This window comes from Diadema antillarum, unplaced genomic scaffold (assembly GCF_040938485.1).
Source record: "Diadema antillarum isolate AM-2024a unplaced genomic scaffold, OU_Dant_1.0 seq00000268_RagTag, whole genome shotgun sequence".
NCBI lineage: Eukaryota > Metazoa > Echinodermata > Echinoidea > Diadematoida > Diadematidae > Diadema > Diadema antillarum.
The window spans coordinates 154402-174844 of record NW_027271304.1 but is presented as its reverse complement, the minus strand read 5'-3'; the positions used below and the strand labels follow the sequence as shown (position 1 = coordinate 174844).

General features: G+C 36.3%; 1 protein-coding gene across 1 annotated transcript in view; it reads right to left on the bottom strand.

The window, feature by feature from the left end:
* Window positions 1-10992: 10992 nt before the first annotated feature.
* Window positions 10993-20443, bottom strand: part of LOC139729889 (uncharacterized) — a 39073-nt gene continuing 29622 nt past the window's right edge. Inside the window, exon 2 of the mRNA XM_071640810.1 lies at window positions 10993-11405. Coding sequence (XP_071496911.1) covers window positions 11178-11405 — 228 coding nt within the window. The 3' untranslated portion in view covers window positions 10993-11177. The remainder of the gene's footprint in view (window positions 11406-20443) is intronic.

Below are 20443 nucleotides of genomic sequence, written 5' to 3'. Positions count from 1 at the left end.
GGATTTAAGAGCAGGATCACAGAATGATATCATTAGACGCTGTTGAAAACAGTTATTGTACCCGCATTCCGTAATCCTTTGTCAACACAATATGTCGGATACGTTTTCACACCGTCTGCTACCCCTCGATAATGAGTATAGAAAAAAAAACAAATGAAGAGATCACCCTGTCGGTTTGGGGTTACTGACCGCATGATATTTTCCAGTGTCAATAGCAATGCTTATGACTCATGTATAGGCTGTGCATGTCACGCGCTAACATATTCATTACAGTTAGCTGCTGTTGTTATCAAGTGTTGATAAATATCAATCATTTATTCTTTTGAACTGAATTTCAGAGCGTACGATATTCACGAAGACGAATGTAGGAAACCTGTAGCTGAAAGACACTGTTGACCTTTAAAAGAATATGCAAAATACGTGACATTCCATGGACTCGTTTAGACATCATTCTTCTATGAAGAGATAGAAGTCAGCGAATTGGATTTCTATTAGCACATTATACACATACATGTGCATAGGTTTACATTCTGATGTGAGTATGTTTGCAGATATTCATGACTTTCTGTCTTTCTCCCTGATTAGGTGGGTATTGTTATACCTCGCTAATAACCTTCATTGCTAATAACCCCCTTCCCCCTCCACCCCTCTCAAAAAAGAAATAATGAGGATATAACATGTTTCATGATTTCTAGTTTAATACTGGAAAAGAACCACTGTTTACGCTCTGTCTATTCTTACACGCTTTTGCCACACGAAAAGAAAGGGATTTTTTTTTTTCTTTCGGGGGGGGGGGGGGGATTTGTGAAGTATCAAACTATCTTTTTTTTTTTACCGAAGAGGTCATGTCCAATACGCTAAATCCACCTGCATTTTCTTTTATGTTCTGTATTTTTTATTGCATATGCATAAATTCAAACTATATGTATTTCTTATTTCAACGTTTGGTATTGATAAAACACTTCAATACAAACGGACATAATTACATGTATATATATATATATATATATATATATATATATATATATATATATATATGTATATATATATATATATATGTATATATATATATATATATATATATATATATATATATATATAAATTCATATATCCATTGTTGATATACATACATAATCTGCAAGAATGCATGAAGCGTGTTTCTTTTACACTGACTTGTCGGTTCTGTCTTATACATGTTACATCTAGATTATTCATGGTATCATCATAGCGTGCCTCACAAACATTACATCACAAAATCCACAAAAGAAAAACCTAGAAAATATATATATTTTGGGGAGATATAATTTGATGTCAAATTCATCAGGATCCGAACAACATAGGACATCGTAGTTTTTGAATGCACTGAACATTGGGCAGTCTCTTTACTGTTTGTTTTGCAACTTATTTGTCTGTGCTTGTTCTTCTTTTGGCACCTAGATGAAGGAGCAAGCAAAGAATTAAGGCAAGAATCCGTCACCGACCAGGAATACGGGTCTTATCTTCTTCTCTTTCTTCTCTTCAGAATCGACTCCCGACGCAAGTAATCTCACGGGACAACGTCGGCACGCTCTTTCATAATGTACAAATCCCGCCTAAGACGTCCCAAACACTAATACTTGACCCGGACTAATAGGTACTTTCTCGAAAGATGTCAAGGCAAATACGTTCTAGGAAATGAGATTTTCTCATCTTCTTTTTTTTCTGAAATTCTTTGGGACAAACAGCACCGGGGAAAAAGACGTACCCCTTGTTATTTCTGTCTGAGCTAAAAGAGAATACAGGATACAGATCTGGACACTTGATCAATTTTTCTCGAACAATTTTTATTCAATGGGGCAAGTGGAATTTGAGGAGCAGCAGAAAACACAATACAGTGCACTCCCGTTATAAATGAACATGGTTATTGCGAAATTCTCATTACAACGAAATCAACGTTCTGGTCCTAAAATCAGCATCTATACATTATGATACACTATACCGTTAGGTCACAACCAAATGGAATTTGGTTATTCAAACCAAATAGAACCAAATTCAATTCATAACTGAATAACCAATGGTTATTCAAACCAAATGGAACCAAATTCAAACCAAATGGAATATAAAACTAGTATGAAATGTGGAATATGGAACATCAATCAAAAAAAAATTAAAGAAAATAACGAAATGTTGATATATACCGAAAGAAAACCGCCGGTCCCGAGGACTTCGTTTTAAGGGGAGTACACTGTAGGGATATTTATTACATCAATTTTCCTCAAGTTATGTAAAGTATCTTTTTTATGGGGGGGGGGGGGTTCAGAACCAATAAACCAATTAAAGGAATACCAGCCATTACCAGAACAATACCACAAAATAGATCAAATCCTTCCTTTCTTTTCAGTGTCTCCTATTCTGCTGTCTTTCTTCAAGAAGTCGATATGAATCGTCTCAGATTCAACGTAAAATTCTGCCTATACAGTGAAACAGATGGTAGCATTGCGTATATATACGATCTGTTTGCTTGTTGTACACTTTTGATATGAGATATTCTATAAGCACCGCATTTTGGCTAAAAGCGTAAGAACCGAAACTATGGCTTAAGATATTTTTGTTGTTGTTTTTTTCTTCAGGAGACTAGTTTAAGAGAAGAAAGAAACGCACCTAAGGTATACTAATAGATTGCAAAAAATGAACGCTTCTGTCGGTGCATGATGGCGTGGTGTGTTCCACCCTCATCCCCCCCCCCCAAAAAAAAAAAAAAAATATATATATATATATAGAGAGAGAGAAGTTGAAAGTGCATACCCGCTCGTTCTTGCGTCACTCTCTTCAGCTTTTTACGGTGTTGTTTGTCTGCTTCCTTCCAGTCTCTGTGTGCTGCGGCCCACCCTAGATAAAGTTTGACAGCTTTTAAAGAGGAAATGGAGGTACCATCTTGATTTGAAGGTTTTAGGTCAAGGAAGAGGAAATGGGGAGCCTCATCGTTGTCACAGCGTATCTTTGACAGTGTTGCCTTAGAGGTACATTAGAGGCAGGAATAAGAAGAAAATCGGGTAACCGGGTAACCGAAAAGCGGATCAGACAGTATTAAATACGATTGCCTCCGCCGACCTCATCGTCCGCTATTCGCGCGCTACATATAGGCAATAAAACAATGTCTTTTACAAACCATGTCGTTTGGAAAAAAAAAAACCAAAGTTGTTCGTGTCATCGAAACTATGAAGTATGATTTTGTTTTTTTCTCAGACCAGAATTCTTTTTTTCCTTGTTCAGTTCCATGGTTCTGTGAAAGCCCGTGCTAAAAGCATTGCATAGCTAGGAGTCCAAAGATTATGCTGATACAGAGCAATTCTCTCTCTGTCTGAAACAGTTTTGAACCAGTATTAATATCCAATGTCGTATAATTCACACGCATCATTATATATAGTACAATATATAATAATAATAATAATAGTAGACATTTATAGAGCGCCTTTTCCACTGGATGCAAAGCGCTATGACATATAGTAGGATAGAAAGCGTTATTTTATTAATGAGTTAGCTTGGTAGTCTGGTTCGTGTATAGTTGAGCACTGTCAGCCATATTGCAGTTCACACTTTGTTTACGTATTATATATAACTATATATATATATATATATATATATATATATACATATATATATATATATATATATATATATATATACATATATATATATATATATATATATATATATATATATATATATACATATAATATGTAGGCAATTGGATGCAGGAGAACAGAAAATTTCCTCCGGAAACTTATCAAGCAGCTGTACACCAGCAGTTTATTTCGAATACACATATTTTGGGACACCTTGTATGTCAATCACTTGACAAAGGAATTATTCATATTTCTCATCGAACATTTGGCTGAATATTAATGGTTTATGCCATGTTAAAGGTAATTTAATTGGCTATCCGCCTGGTAGTTCAATAAAAAATGGAAAGTTTACGCATGAGTGAGCACATCCGTTTTTCTCTTCCGAGCCACAAAGGTGATTGCAAAGATGGACAAGTTGTCATTAATGCGTATGTCCTCTTCCATATAACGATGAGAACAAAGGACAATTCAATACAATAAGAAATACATATTGATTCACAAAAAATCATCAGATGGTCTCTAAAATGTCTTTGAAGCCCCCCCCCATAAAATAAAGAGAGGCGAAAAATGATTCAGAAAATGAATAATCTTCTGTCCAATCTAAATTAAAATGACATTAAAGAGGCAATATGAAATTTGTAATATTATTTCAAATTAAGAAAATTGAAAATGATATTTGGTTCATGGTCTCCTCTCATGTTTTCTTAAATTCCTAGATCAAAAGAACGAAATTAAGAAATTTTGTCCATTTTATCACCTTTGCGGCTTACTCCCTGTGTCATTTGAAGTTTGATTCGACAGAAAATTCTAATTCCCCCCTTGAGTTTCCCACTTTGTTTTTGTTTGAGGATATAGAGAGATACAAGGGAACCAACAATTTATCATTCTTTGTTATTCATGTCTCTCATTGTGTTAAAATAGTCTTTTTGTTATCATTGCTATCTTGAAGGGCATTTGGAAATGAATGACAAAATGTATTTTTTTTTTGCAATTGTAAGTTTTGTGTCTTGGAGAATAATAATAAATATGTTCACTTATGCACAAAATTTCCATTTGCATTAACCTACCAGGTTGATTGCCAAATAAATAACTTTTAATATGGTATAATGATACAATTATTTTTGTTAAAAAATCTTCTATGAAAAAATGTACTGAAAAAAAAAACTGTTAACTTTCTTCTTTTTTTTGCTGTGTGTATAGGGTGTGTGTGTATGTGTATGTGTATTGCCTGTGTCTGTGTGGATTTACACTGTACAACCACTTGGAGTTGTTCTGAATACGTCGATGGCGATGAAATGGAGATCAGGGAATGTATGTGATGGTAAGTATTTTTGTTTCGTTTTACAATGGTCTACTATACTTATATTTTGGAGTGAAACATACACTCGTTCTCATCCTTCCATCCCACATGGGTGGATGCGAGGGCAGGCGAAATGTCAAACATGCTACATTACTACATGCCAACATCGCTACACATCTTTTTTTATTTTGTCACAGGCACATAGTACAATGCGCAAGGTGCCTTGAGCAGTCAAATCCCCGCGAAAGACTCCTCTGGCTGAGTAACAGGGACGGCAAAAGCGTGATCGAAACACTTTTGCCTGTAGACCGTTATGCAGCAAGGAGGGGGGGGGGGGGGGGTAAAGGTAAAGTTAGTCGTAAACATAGAATGTTTACTCGTTTAAGTTCAGACTTTGTAGGAGTGGAAAGATGAGACGCGAGTGAAAAGAAAATACAACAAAACAAAATGAACAGACGGAAAATGCTGGCAGGAACAACAATGAAAGCATGATACAGTAACACAAACCCTTTAATCTGCTGGCGCCCTGCATGCAGTGTAAACGAAAAAAAAAAAGGGTCTTACACATATTTGCATTTCGTTCATCATTGAAGTTGAGTAGTAAAGTGTAAGCGCAAAGCAAATATGGGTGTATTTCCAATTCAATTCAAATTCAAATTCAAATTGTTTGGTTGGATTATGGTTCTCTCATTGTTAACTTAACAACAATTAAATTTTATTCAAACATTCATTCATAATAACTTGGATTGTTTTTCAATTCGAAAGGAAAAAAAGCTTTGTCATTGAAGTTGATTGTAAACTCAACAATTGATTGTTTAAGAATTAAATTCCATAAATATATATTCAGTATTCGGTATTCGGTAGAGCGGTAAGTCTTTCTAATATACTTTTTTTTTGGGGGGGGGGGAGGGGGAAATTTCACCTGCACATTTTGCTAATTAGCACAATAAGAGACTATCATCCAAGAAAGTTCTCAAATCCCAAATCCCGAAATTAATGGATTCATTTGTTTTACTGTTCACTTTTCTGATACTGCCAACGCGTTTGGATTTTTTTCTGTAACCTTATGTATGGGTGTTTGAATGTGTAGTGTGGACTCGCCGTAAAAACACAAAACATAACAAAACATAACAAAACAAAAAAAAAACCCACAAAAATAATTGTCAAAGTCCTGTTCTTTTCTTTTCCTTTCCTTTTTTTTTTCCAGCAAGATTTATTTCTCCACTTGTATAACATCTATCATGGCACGTCCTGTCTTAGCACATTCTGAGTCTTGTATCAAATATTGGATTTATGACTTTCATGACAAAATTTCCTGGAAAAAATCATGGCCCCCTGTATATTAAGTGTAGCTAAAGCTGTTGCTCTTTTAGATGTCTGAATGAAAATGAAACACACATAAAAGATAAAGGGTCCAATTCTGTAGAACACAATCAGTACAAAATGCATCGGTAGTTCCTGCACATTGAACATCCAAACCTCATTGCAACCATGCAATTATGATATACAAATGATGCACAGGATAGAGTGTGTTAGTGTAGGCGTGGTGCACTCGAGGGTATTTACAATTGTGAAACATGCACGAGGCGAAGCCGGAGTGCATGTTGCACTACATTGTAAATACCCGAGAGTGAGCTACGCCTCCACTAACGCCACGAAATAATCCTGTGCATCATTTGTTTTATAAAATGGGTCGAAAATTCGAAAACTAACATCATTTTTCAGCGTTTTTCACGTACCTTTGTGGGTCAAGACGTCCGAAGATGTTCGTCCCAAACATTTACGCACGTCGCACTCGCGGAAGTCCCGCACATACAGTATAAGTATAATGGGGGGCTGGGTTTCCGGACACTTAAGTTCCCGCATGAAAACTTACTTATTTTACATAGAATATGCACCCTTTACCTTAAAGACTTGATATAGACTCCTCATATAGGCCTACTAGACAACATACTCTGAAAACGGCGTGAGAATTAACCTGCTAAATCGTTGGATTTGCTCTTCAAAGTGACTCCATGTACGCGTCCGGTCCCATAACGCTTGGTCTACTGTACTGTACAAAGTGTACGTATAGTAGAGTATACGTACGTATGCCACACATGTACATTTATGCACAAGGGAAGACAGGCCGGCCGGCCGGCAGCCCGAACTAGAAGTTGTTTACAGGATTGACAGCGCGTATGCATGCAATTCATCAAAGGAGCCGCCGCGCGCACAGACGATCGGCAATCTACCATAGGATTATAGGCAGTGCAATTGTACTGAAGTAAAGGAAGGAGGTGTGTCTCATTTCAGCGCTTCCTATTGGCTACATTCTTGAACCCATTTTATAATGTATTACATCATGACCCATCTCTCCTTCGCGAATCGGCATAACTATGTGTGTGCTCGTGCGTGTTTGTGTGTGTGTGTGTGTGTGTGTGTGTGTGTGTGAGAGTGTATGTGTATTTGCGTGTTTGTTTGTATGTTTTGAATTAATGTGGTCAACAAGGATATATTGAAATGCTCATGAGCAAGCTCCCACCGAAGGACCGGAGAGGTTAAAGACTACTGAAGAGTTTAATCGCAAACGAGTTCACTTGCTTTTTGTAAGTTGAGATTTTTGCGATTAAAGGTGCTAAAAGCAAAGAAAACGTAAGAAAATAAAAATGTGATATATTTTCAATCATAGCTTCAAGAGTATTGTTTGTTAAAGTACAAGTCATGGGTTTTGCTCTATCGCTCTGTTGATGAAGTTACTGTTAAATGTTTAGGTATATGGCGCTTAGCCATTTTCCGATCAAACTCTTCATAGTTGCCTAGGGTCACAACCGCCGCTGCCAGCGGGTTCGAACCACATACCTCGTGATATGAGTGTCCGTGGTCTCATCCACTTATCTCTCGCATTGATTGATACAACAGGTTAAGTTTAACATTCCTGTATTTCATCTGCATCAATTTTTCTACGTTCTCTACTTATACAAATAAAATCATCATATCAGATTAAGTTCTAACAAAACAACAAATACTATTTTGCTTATTATGATGAATGTATTATTTTACGTACTACTTTGCATTTTAGGGCCGCTTTTTTATTTGATGGCTCCAAAGGCCTAGAATCTGTTACTAGAAAGAAGAAAAAAAAATCAAGGAAGATTTAAATATTGTTTCCAAAGTTCATTAGGATGCATTCTTCACAAAATAATTTTTTAAAATGACAAGCGCTGTTGGACACCTGACACGATGTCTCATTTTGTTTTATTTTAGTATTTCTTTTTAACTGACAAGAATTGGCAGGTAAGATTGTTTTTCGATATTTACCATGTCACTTGGAATGATTTATTATTTACACACAATAACAGAATTAACTTGAAAAAAAAATTGGATGATTCATTATCCATTCACACAATCATTTATACATGTTTTGTAAAATATACACATATCATTATATACACATTTAAATCTATGAGTGTGCTTATGAGTGTGACTGTGTGTGAATGTGTGTGCAAGTGTGTTTTCGTTCCTACAGTCATGAACTGATACATAAAAGTGAGCCATTCCAGAATGTGGAAATAAGACGTTTGTATTAGTCTTATGATAAAAGGCTAGGTGTCTAGGAAATGCACAAGTACTGAAGTCAGATATAGAATGTTCTTAGCCTTTTAACTGGTGAGGAGTCACAATACAATCCTCCAATCTAACAGTGTCTTATTGTGAAACTGTGAAATAAGCGTGTATATATATAGTACATAAGTACATATATATATGTATATAATTTATATATATATATATATAACTATATATATAAATATATATATATATATATATAACTATATATATATATATATATATATATATATATATATAACTGTGTCTGGGTGTATGCGTATGAATACATGCAATATGTCTATTGTATATTGTTTAGATTGAATAAGACGTTTTATCTGTATTTTCTCACTTGGGCATATCTTCGTCATCAGTGCTAGTACGAAACCAAGTTGACGCAGGAAAGGACACAAAAATAATGCAGAAAAATTCATGTAAAAGGTAAAACGCAGATGACATTTAATTTCATTGAATCGCTACATCAAGTAGTGTCTCATGAATGAGAGAATATAAAGTTGCTCCGTGTCTCTGCGCAGTAAGACTTCATCTCATCTTATAAAATGTCATGTAATCTACTCGAACTGTACCTATTATAAAAGGACCTAGAAGGAAATACCCTCTTTAGAGACATTATTCGATACAAGGCCGAACTGAATAATTGATTGTTGAGGTGTCTCGATGTGCAGCTTTACATAATCAATGATGTCTTACGTCATGCACTGTACTTTTGGGATGTATAACATTATCATTCTCCCCAACATTTCCTGATCTTCGTTTTGAAACATCTTTTTGCTTTTTTTTCTGTTTAGTATTCAAAATGAACGAGAGATTACATTTGAATTGCACATGCCCAAAAATCTTGAAATCAAAATTGCCGCGTTACCTTCTGAATACCAATTTTCCTCACTGTTTGTTGTTGTTGTTATTATTATTATTATTATTATTATTATTATTATTATTATTACTATTACTATTACTATTATTATTATTGGGCTCTTCCGTATGTTATCCAATTTTGGCACGGCCTGATTCGGTGCATCATAAATATATGTATCATGTATGCATGTATATAATATAAACATACATTCGTGAAGCTCAGTGCAATTTGAGCTCCAAATACTTCACTGATATTCTGTCGCATTTACAAATCAAATATCAAAGAAAAATGATTCCAAAATATTTTTTTTAATGTAACGAAGTTGCGGTAAAAACAAAGTTATTGTGGGTTTTACATGCCTCATAAACATCTCCTGGTGTTAAAAGAATAGAATAACCTGTTCCATTATATTTGTAATCGTATGATTGTATATACAAGAAATGATTGGCAGGCTATTGTCCAAATTTTCACATGGTAGTGACGTCAGCAACTTTAGATCACGTCATGCGTTATACTGTAAAATCCTGGGAATCCTCTACGGGAGCGTAATTTGACTTGAATACGGAGCCTGCACTGCACTAGTGTGTTATATTTGCTTTTGGATTATAACTCAATTTCGTCTGGATAACATGAAAAAAGTGTCGAAATATCAATGCAGCTACCTGCACTGTATGTCATTTCTGTTAACGACTTAGGAAGGGAACGGATGCTGTTATTCTCTGTGGATATCAGCTTTTTTTTTCAGTCGATTCTACTGACTAACGTCTGCTCCTTCTTTAGACAGATTCCGAATCGTGGACAATTTCTACCCTCTGTGGAAAAATCGACCCATCAAGAAGGCATATGTGAGTGTCAAACATCGGGGGGCTGACAGAAATTAAATAATCGTAAGATTTCTCACGCCTGGTCTACCAAAACTCTGCCCTAATCAAACATTGATATGAGTTCTTGCCATGTTGGGTTTCTAGCCCTCTAAAGTGAAGGCATGAATGGTATTTTTGTCAGCGTTTTTCCTTCAAGATGGGGATGGGGGGGGGGGCTTTCTTTCAATTTCATTACGAAGTACATCCAGATGGGGAGCTCAGCTCCTGTTGCCAAAAAAAAAAAAATTACATAATGCTACTACCATCTAATCAGACATACAAATATTATTCTGTCATTTCAAATGCCATGAAAATAAACTTTTTATGCGTTAGACACCAGCATTGGCAATTTTCATACTCTCGGTGTATCGAGTGAGGTCATTATCATGCTACATTTTTGGCTCATCAATTTGTTAACATAAATGAATGAATTCCAGAGGGAAAAACACATATTTCAAACTAAGTTAAAGTATACATACTTCTAATACTCATATTGAACAAAATCAATTTCCTCTTGTACTGCAAAATACCAATGGAACGACAGTATTTATCAGACACACACACAAAAAGCAATGATCAGAAACACGAAGAAACAATATTCTGGGATATCTTGCACAATTTAAGCAAATGATAACAATTAGAGAAATAATCTTAAACAAGTGTAAATGACTGTAAGATAACCGGATCTTTTTATGATAAAAGAAGATATCGATCGTTGATTTCACGAGGACACGAATGATAGGCAAGGAAATTAGATCAAATAATCAACAGATCAACCTCATCCTGATAAATGGAACTCAATGCCGATGATTTCTAAAACTATAGAAACAACATAAGGCTACAAAATCAAAATATATATTTGTTTGTTTGTGGGTGTGTGTGTGTTTGTTGTTGTTGGGTTGTTGTTTTTTTCGTCACAGGATTGGCAGCGCTAGATAATTTAGCACTAGTTAAATTGTCCTAATTCCAATTCGGGGTTATACGTCTCTGGATCTGCCGACAGGTGCCAGGGGTTCCACGAACTGGGCATCGCTCTCTTGCCGAAGGAGATCCCTTTATGGTACCGCATCCGTTTGGGGAAGTTTGCATTCATCTTTTCCTCACCACTCTCCGAGTCGTGTCGCTTTCCGAAGTTGATTCCAGAGTGACGCTCTATGCCCTTCTTTCTATTTCCCTAAGTATGGAGAAGAGAGAGAGAGAGAGAGAGAGATAGATAGAGAGTTAGAGATGGAGTGTGAGAAACATAACCATGATTTAATCAAGTCTGAATCTTCAAAATTCTTTTTCCAAATTATTCAAAATTGATTTTCCAAATTCTTCAAAATAAAAAACCCAAAACAAAACGACAACAACAACAACAACAACAAAGATGTAAACCCAGACATCGTTGTCTGGGTTTTTGGATTTTATTTTAGAAAGGGGAAAAAATATGCATAGAATTTAATAGCATAAACGCAACATGTAAACAGATATTATCGCAAGAACGGACAAAATCAAAATATCAGAATACAAACGGCATTATTCATTACAAGAATTATCAATCCATACATCATGGGGAAAACACAGAACTGAAGTATAACGTTGTTTTTCAAACAACTTCCCATGCAGACTAAAAAGTAAAGTTGCAATTTTTTTTTTAACAGTAATCAATATTTTAAGCTGATGGGATTACGATCCTTGACCATTTCCCCCCCCCCCCTGAAATCACATTTACTCCACATAAATAATCTTAGAAACTTAGAAAAAGAGTAATACATATTTTTGCTCTATTAGAAATAAAACAAAGAAATTAGAAAAAATACTAACAATCGACATGTTATTTTTTCACTGCTACATCAACCGCGATGGGCTCGAAAAGTGATCAGAAAATAAAAATGTACGGTAAGGGCACTACAATCGCAATGAAACCATTGCAGCAGAATCAATCAAAAGTCTTCTAGAATAGCAAAGTACCTCTGAGGAACTGAGCAAAGGAAGCTAGTTCATTTCCTGGGATTGGAAATTACACTAACACTTATCAAGCACATGGCGGACGTAATCGCCCCATTTCCTTTACGATCGCTGTCATCAAAACCACCTCAAAATACACCTGTCGACATAAAGTTTTCAAAGCCACTTTTGGCATTGATTGACTGGTAATCGTCGCCATAAGTACTTCACTCCCGTGTGAACCAGCTTCCTTTGTTGACGCTTTGCAAATTATTTTGATCAAGAAGGGAGAAGATAGGCATCCCTACACTACAAATTCAACCCACGCAAACTAAACGCCATGGATCGGAACGAGGGTGCAGGCAGCCCACCGCAGTTAAGTTGCACTGTGTTGTTGACCAACAATCAAAAAACAACTCTATTTCAAAATCACAAGAGGGAAATTCTAGACCAGACATGAGTTAGTTTGGAGAGAAAAGGTAAATGCTTTATGAGCATAATAGAGTGACAGTTTGATCAAAATCGGACAAAATCTAGCGAAGTTATGAAATTTTTGCTCATCATTTCTACAAAAGGGTTCTCGAACAGTTCATTTGAATACGCAAAATAATGTGTGAAATTTGGCATCACCCCACAATAATTATCCATTGATCGTATACTATTATTTGTGCTATAGGAGTGTAAAACATGTTGTCATAGTTGGCTGAAAATTTTAAAAAATCATCACTCAAATGTATATGGATTTGAGATGGGCCATATTCGAGCTTGAACAATAAAAAAAAAAACCCGAATTAAAATTTCAGAATTTGGTGTAAAAGATATAGGGCCCATAGCAAGTTGTCAGACATTGAAAATATCTGTTCAATCATTTCATACTGTCTGCACTACAACTGCTTTGTAAAAAATAGCGAAAATTCACAATATCATAACTTCTTTAATATCTATTAAATTTTGATCAAATTATGAATGGCAAGCAAATGATTTTGTTTTGTCTATCTTATCAGACTAAATTAAAACCGGCCCGGAATTCCCCTTTTAACATTATTCGAAGTTAACACTTCGCGTTGAATCTTTGTTAGAAATCTAGAATACTCTATCTCGTTCGAAAGTTTTCAAGGTCTTCTCAAATGTTACGTATCATACCGCCATGTTCCAATACCGAACTTATTTTGAAAAAAGAGGGTAACGAAACAAGATGGTATGATGAACTGAGATAGAATCGTTAGCTCTAGAGGAGATCCAGCTAACCTTGGAATAGATCAATATTCCAAGGGCTTAGGGTTTGATAGAAGAGCCCCATATGTATACATTGACAGCCTTCGTATCATTGCAGTAAAGTATATTAGTCAGTTCTTCGTCGTCAGGCAACTTTTTTCTTTTTTTCCTACTGTTATAGGAGCCTCCTAAGGCAGGTTTGCCCTAATAGATGCATAACGATGTTCTTATCTGACTCATCAGGCATTTCTTATTTCTTTCTGTTTCTATCTAAAGTGACCAAGAAAAAGAGAGAGAGAAAAAAAGATAATAGGAAGAAAAACTGTTTCAGCGGAATGAATGACATTGGCATTTATAGTAAACGATTTGTATTCTGACAAAATATGTTTGAATCGAATATGATGTAAGGAAATATGAATCAAAGTTATATCTTTTGTTTATTGAGAATTAAATACATAGACATAGAGAATATACCCTCTGATTAATTGTGTACATAAGATTGTGAACAAAATTGACAATTCTAACAGACCTTATGCCTAGTCATGCAGCATCCAATAAATTATTCGTGGAAATGTTTAAATCATCGCTAGATTCAGTCTATCTAATTCTTATGGCGACATGCTTCGGGATATCAATGGCTTTTGCGATTACGGTTGCATTTCTGAATCCAAATGTAATGGCAAAATGCAGAATTTGATGTTCTTTTCTTTGTGTTTGTGTGTGTGTCACTCCAATCTGCGTTGTGCCTGAACTGCATCAGTCATCAACTTGAGAGACGTGAAGGTGGTATACGCTTTTGCTTATTGGTATGCATTTCATTCCTTCATCAGCAATATCGTTTTATGATCCGTTTGTCCCTCGGTGCTACAACAAAATGAAAAAAAAAAAGCCCGGCATAATGGCGCGTCAATCACACTGAAATCAACCACCCTGCAATCAACATAGAAATGAGCCTATAACGACATCAGAATTAGATGCCCAGCACGTGAAATGACTCGCCAAGCCAACGCGACAAAGAGCTAGCTTTTAATGATCAAATTATGCGATGACAATTATTATCTCGAAAAAGGGTTGGGATTTGTCTGATTTTTGTCAGCACTAGTAAAGTGACCCGTTTGCTTCGGATCCCTGGGGACAAATTTAAGTCTCATATACTAGCAGTGTCGAGAAAACAGCCCCCGCATGTAAACAGACAATAGCATATCTGTCAGTGTCTGTGGCTATAAGTTCTACTTGATGAATTCACCACGAAGGGACAGGACTTAATACAACATGTGACGGACAGTATCTGTGGATTTTTTTCTCTTTTTTTTCAGTGACCGGAACTTGTTTGCTACCACGCTGATTGTTTCTTTTATCGTTTGACTATTGGATCAAAGTTTGATTGTCGACAGAACGATTATCGACAATAAATACCACCTCATCAATTATCAATCGGATTCCCGTATTCCCCTTCCTAATCTTGTCTTTACGACCATGTATTACTGGAAACCTCTTGATGATAGGATTTAGAAAAGCTAAGTGCGAGGAAAATACATTTGAACAGAGAAAGATCAGTCCACACCGCAACAAATCCGAAACGAGCCAAATTGTGTTGTCAGGTGTCAAGTTGTAGGTGAATTCAACTAGCAACGCAATGCAGTGGTTTATTATTCAATCACAACCAAATGACACTTGAACAGTCTACGATGTTCAATTTACTTGAATTGTCCCAACGAGGCACTCAATTCACATTCCAAACAAACCGTGTCCCTAACGAGCTGAAGATGTCATTTGAATGACTTTTCAGTAATGACTTTCTGGGGTTCTTGTTTTGTTTTGTTTTTTAATTATTCTTGTTGCTTTTTTTTTTTTAAAGGCAGGTGCATTTTCGCTCGTATGACCTCGCGTCTAAGTTCAGGGTTAGCTTAGGAAGATGGAAAATCATGATTACTTATTGCGTGTTACAAGATCCTGTCGAGGAATCTCTCCCTATATACCTCCCCCTCCCTCTCTCTGAAACCACTGCGGAAACTCTCCCTCCCTCACAAACGCACATATTATACAGGTATATGCATACACACAAACACACACACGCAATATTTACCATCCCATGCCTATTTGTCGACAATTCCACTGTAATATTTTAGACATTAACTTTGTGGAGACGATCATTTACACACACAAAAAAAAAACATGCACATACTCACACCACGCACAACCCACGCATCTGTCATGACAAAACAAACAAGAAACTAAACAAACGAACAAACAAACAAAAACCAGGATGGATGGGCACCGGAAATTAACAGAGATTTGATGGAACCATCAACAAAAGACTTGTGTGTGAGGCACAAAAGTGTCAAAACTTTCTGAAACCTTCAAAAACAAACAAACAAACAAACAAACAAACATATTTACATACATGCTTACATACATACATACAACAGATCACCCAGAGGCGAGGAGCCGGTGTTTTCAGGTGTGCGTGAGTGGGCGTGTGTGTGTGTATGTGTGTGAACGCGCATGTGTGCATGTGTGTGACTGTGTTTTTAGAAAACAATTAAGTCAGGTGTTCAGTTTTGTATCATGAGCTGTCGAGCCGGGAGGCTGCTTGTTAAACAGTCATTGAAAACATAAATACGCGTGGTCTCCAAGACCGCTTTTAGACACGCACCGACTAATCTTAACCGTCGTATTTGAATGTGTGTCATATTGATATGAGACCATTCAAACATAAGTAGCGTTCAGGATACTCAGCATACGTTAATCATTAATCCTCGCTTTAGAAATGTTAAAAAGGATACATAGATAATGTCAATTTCAGCGTATATTTCGTTCGCTTATATTGTAGTCCAAACTGCCATTTTATACTTGATTGTCGTGGTACATGTTGGAATCATGAAATCAATAAAAACATATCTAAAAAAAAACCCAACTTAGTATCTACCCCTCAAGTTATATAGAGCCGAATATTGTTTGATGTGTGTTTGTCAATATCATGTCCAGTAAATTCAATCCAATTGTTTACCAGATAATTAGCTATAACGTTTCTTTTCTCTCTCTCTTTTTTTAGTTTTGTCAGTGCGTCAATCCCGGCATACACAAAGGCTTAATTTTGTTAGCATCTGACAGCCTTCATTTCTGTAATCAGTTTTGCATTTTCACGGGGACAAGTCTGAGAAAGGAACTACGTAGGATTCACCTGAAAGGCACAACGTATCAACAATATCTACCGAACAAAAAGGAACGTATTGCCCGTTATGTAAGTTTATACATTTCTCAGTCTGTTTACTTACGTTGCCTATCACTCCCCTATGAATATTGAACCCGTCCGGAATGCGTGTTTAGGTAGGAAAGAAGGAAATATCGAAGAAAATATCGAAGAAAATGAGAGGCTAATTGATTTACCCCTTGCGGCAAAACCTTCCTTTAGTATTACCATTACACTCTATCCCTGGACAAGAAGTATTTATTGTATTTTGAAGTGGTGTATAGTCTCTGTGCGATGCGTACGGACTCGGCGCATCTGTTGTGTACATTATCCACCCTCCTAGAGCGGTCTCGCTGAAGTTGACATAGATGCAATGTACTGCCCCGCGGCAGTGAAATCATAACCGTGTCATTGCAAAATTAGCAGTGATTATAGCTTGTCAAAATCACGTCCTTGAAGACATACAAGCATATATTTGAAATATAAATATAGATATGTCGGTATTTATTCACTTTTTGGGGGGGGGGGTGTAAGTTAATGACAGGAATGATACAAAAGTAAGAGCAAACACAAAAATGTAGGTTGATTTTTTTTTCCATAGATCCAGGTAACTTAGCCTCTTTTATCTGTGATTTTTTTTTAAGTGTTTTTGTTTTGATAAAGACGTTGTTCACTTTATTCTTCCCTTGACCTTTGGATGCATTCTGATCCACTGTTAGATATCCATCAACACATTATCTTTATCCTTTTTTAACCGTTGTGCAATGAATCATACATAGAGGTTACGCACACTTAGAGAGAGAGAGAGAGATAGAGGGGGGGGGGGTGGGTGGGAGGGGAGACACTCACGCCCAGATAGAGCTTGTCAGGTACAAATTGAGACTTTTGTTTTGATCACCATAAGTTGTGATGTCAGTCATGTGTGGGAAGATGTGTGGGTGGATGGATTTGTGGTAGGGTGTGTTTGCGGGTGAGTGGAGGAGTGTTTGCATGGTCGTGAGTGTGCGAAGTCCCCGATTGTAGTCCTCTTCTACCCATTAATTCGGGTCTAATGGTAAGAACTGCATGACCTGCTTAGTATATAATGTGTAATTTTCATGTATTCATTTTTTTTCTACTACGTCTTTGGTTTTGATTTTCTGCTCTCCTTCATTTTCCCTTTTCCTCCCACATTTAGAAGCCTTGTTTTTCTAGTCACTCCTGTATTATGTCAAGTTAAGCATTTCCAACCATTCCGAAGATGTAGAGCAAGTTTCATGATTCCGACTGTTTGAATTCATTTCTCTTGGTGTTTAGTCTGTCAAGTAAAATGTAATTAGGTAAACCAATTTTTCTCATGAATCAATGCATCTTATTAGAGAAAGTTGTGGAACAGCAACGCGTACTTTGTGTCAAAATTGTGATCATTTGATTATAAATTTGCTTCAGGCAAAACGAAAGGATACAGGAGAGCCTGTACGCTTTCATGGCGATGCGCTACTGTATGCCCTGTTTCCACACAAATCCATTTTAGAACCTACATTATACAGGGTAATCCAATTATCAAGACTGATTAACTATAAATTGTCGAATACGTTAAACGTTCCACTTCATCAAGAAACAATACAGTTATTCAAACGAGAGAAGGGGGGAAAATAGAAGCGAACAATATATCTTGCATCACATTGCATGACTGTCGTTTGCCTTTCCATGTTTATTCGTTCGGAATGCCGCCCACGTAGTATATTCTACACAATTTTCTTATCAAACGATAATACAATTCTCCATATCTTACGTCTACAAAGTCAATTATTCTCTCGTTTGAAAGGATTTTTATGGATCGTAATTCCTGGCTAAAGAGGCACCAGTATATAGTAATTTGATAATCAACTTTCAGCTATATCTATTGTTATATTCACATACATACCATCGTATTCGGACTAATTAGGAGATAGACATGCGAATACCCCGTGGGCGCATATTTGCAATCCTTCGATTTTGCCCCGAGAATGAATTCCAATTTTACTTGTACTAAAGTGATATCATCAATCTGAACCAATTTTGCAATCGGTTTTGTGACACCATGATCCAGACTCCGATAATGACAACTTTGTTTTCCAATTAGGTACCTTACTATAGGCCTATATGTATTCTCCGCCAAGGATAACAGGCGCTTTGCTGGCGATATGAAATGTAGGGCAGAATTCACAACGTTTTTCCATTACAATTTATCACAGAATAAATCATACTTCCTAGCGCTATCATCCGACTATTGATTTATTCTATTAGGTATTCTATCCATTATTATGCCAATTGCCTAACGTTGTCTTATAACATGACGTCATCCTGTTATCAAAATATAGCATTGTTATATTGTGTGAGAGATTACGAATAAAACAAGCAAACAAAAACAAAAAAAAATGTGGATTTTTTTTCTTGCAGACTTCTTTTTTCTAACTTTTAGATACTGGGAATTTAAAGGAAACATATCTTTTTGTGTTCTTTCCGTGTCTGTTCGTTTTACCCCTTTATTCGTTTGTTTACAGGTCCTGAGGCTGTAACTCCTACAAGGTTCAAACGCACAAGTATATTTATTAATCTGTATGTACACATGTATGTCCATTTGCTCTGATACTCTGTAAAACTAATGTAACTTTTTTAGTTGGTGACCGTGCATCACAAAACCTAGAAACAACCGCACGCCCTGTTTTTACGGGAGAACTCAAAATAGGTAAAATGCGTTAGCCAATCTTTTTGTTTTCTGATAGTAAGAGCAATTCTTCTTCTACATAATTCTAAAGTATTTGGGTCATAAAAGGAACGGGAGATGGTGAGTTCTGCTGTTTTTTCTTGAACACATTATTTTTTTTTAGAATAATGTGACTTTGTACAATGTACGTCTTTTCAGTTCTAAAAGAACCTCATACATCCTTTTTTTCCCCCTTCATTTTCAACTCTGATTAATTTTGAAAGGATAATGCTACTGCTCTGAAAGTTATAATTGTACATACTGGAGTCGTCTATGTAACTATGCCGGGTTATGAGAGATTGAGTAAAGTAATGTCGACCCGTAGCACAAGAGCAGAGTGAATGATTGCTTGGTCTGGTGCAACCCGAGCTATTAAAAGCTTCCAGTGAGGTCAGAATACGGAACACGCACAGAGGTTTAGTGGTTCACGGTCTTTCAGCCTTCCGATATATCCAAGATCGGCATGCGTTGCGGAGACACGCCGCTATTCTCCTGGTGTCGCCTTTCCTATCTCTCTTGGATTGTTACTCACGTATTGCTGTCTCGAAGTAATTATGTCACGCAGGATGTATGTATGCCGTGGTGCCTGGGTCTAATTAGGCATGCACAGGCAATGGGACTGATACTCTTCCATCGCCGGGCGCCTGAAAAGAAGTTTCTCGAATTTTAAGAAACTAAACTTGATCAAAGATGATCTATACGCTTGTTCGTTCAACTTCGCACATGACATGCATGTGAGGCAACATTACCGATTGGCATGGATGAATTACACGGTAGATATATGTATGTTTCCTGCAAGCTCAAGACGAGATGATAGTTACTAAAGGGGTCTTAGGATTCCATTATAAGTATAATATTCCATCATAATGCATTACATCCACTATAAGTATTTCGCATTTTCAAAAACTAAAAGAGTAGGTTTTTTATAAAAAAAAATCATGTTCACCTTTTAGGAACCACATCATTTCATGAGTTTTCTGCCGTTTTGCCATTATAGATTTTATCAACTAAAATGACTAATTTCAAGGAATTATTGAATTTTGGAGTTTCAGCAGTTTGAAGAAATGAATAATTTATGCAAATGACAGAGCTTATGTATTTTGATGGCGATTATGGTTTTGATTCTTTTTTTTTCTTACGAAGACTC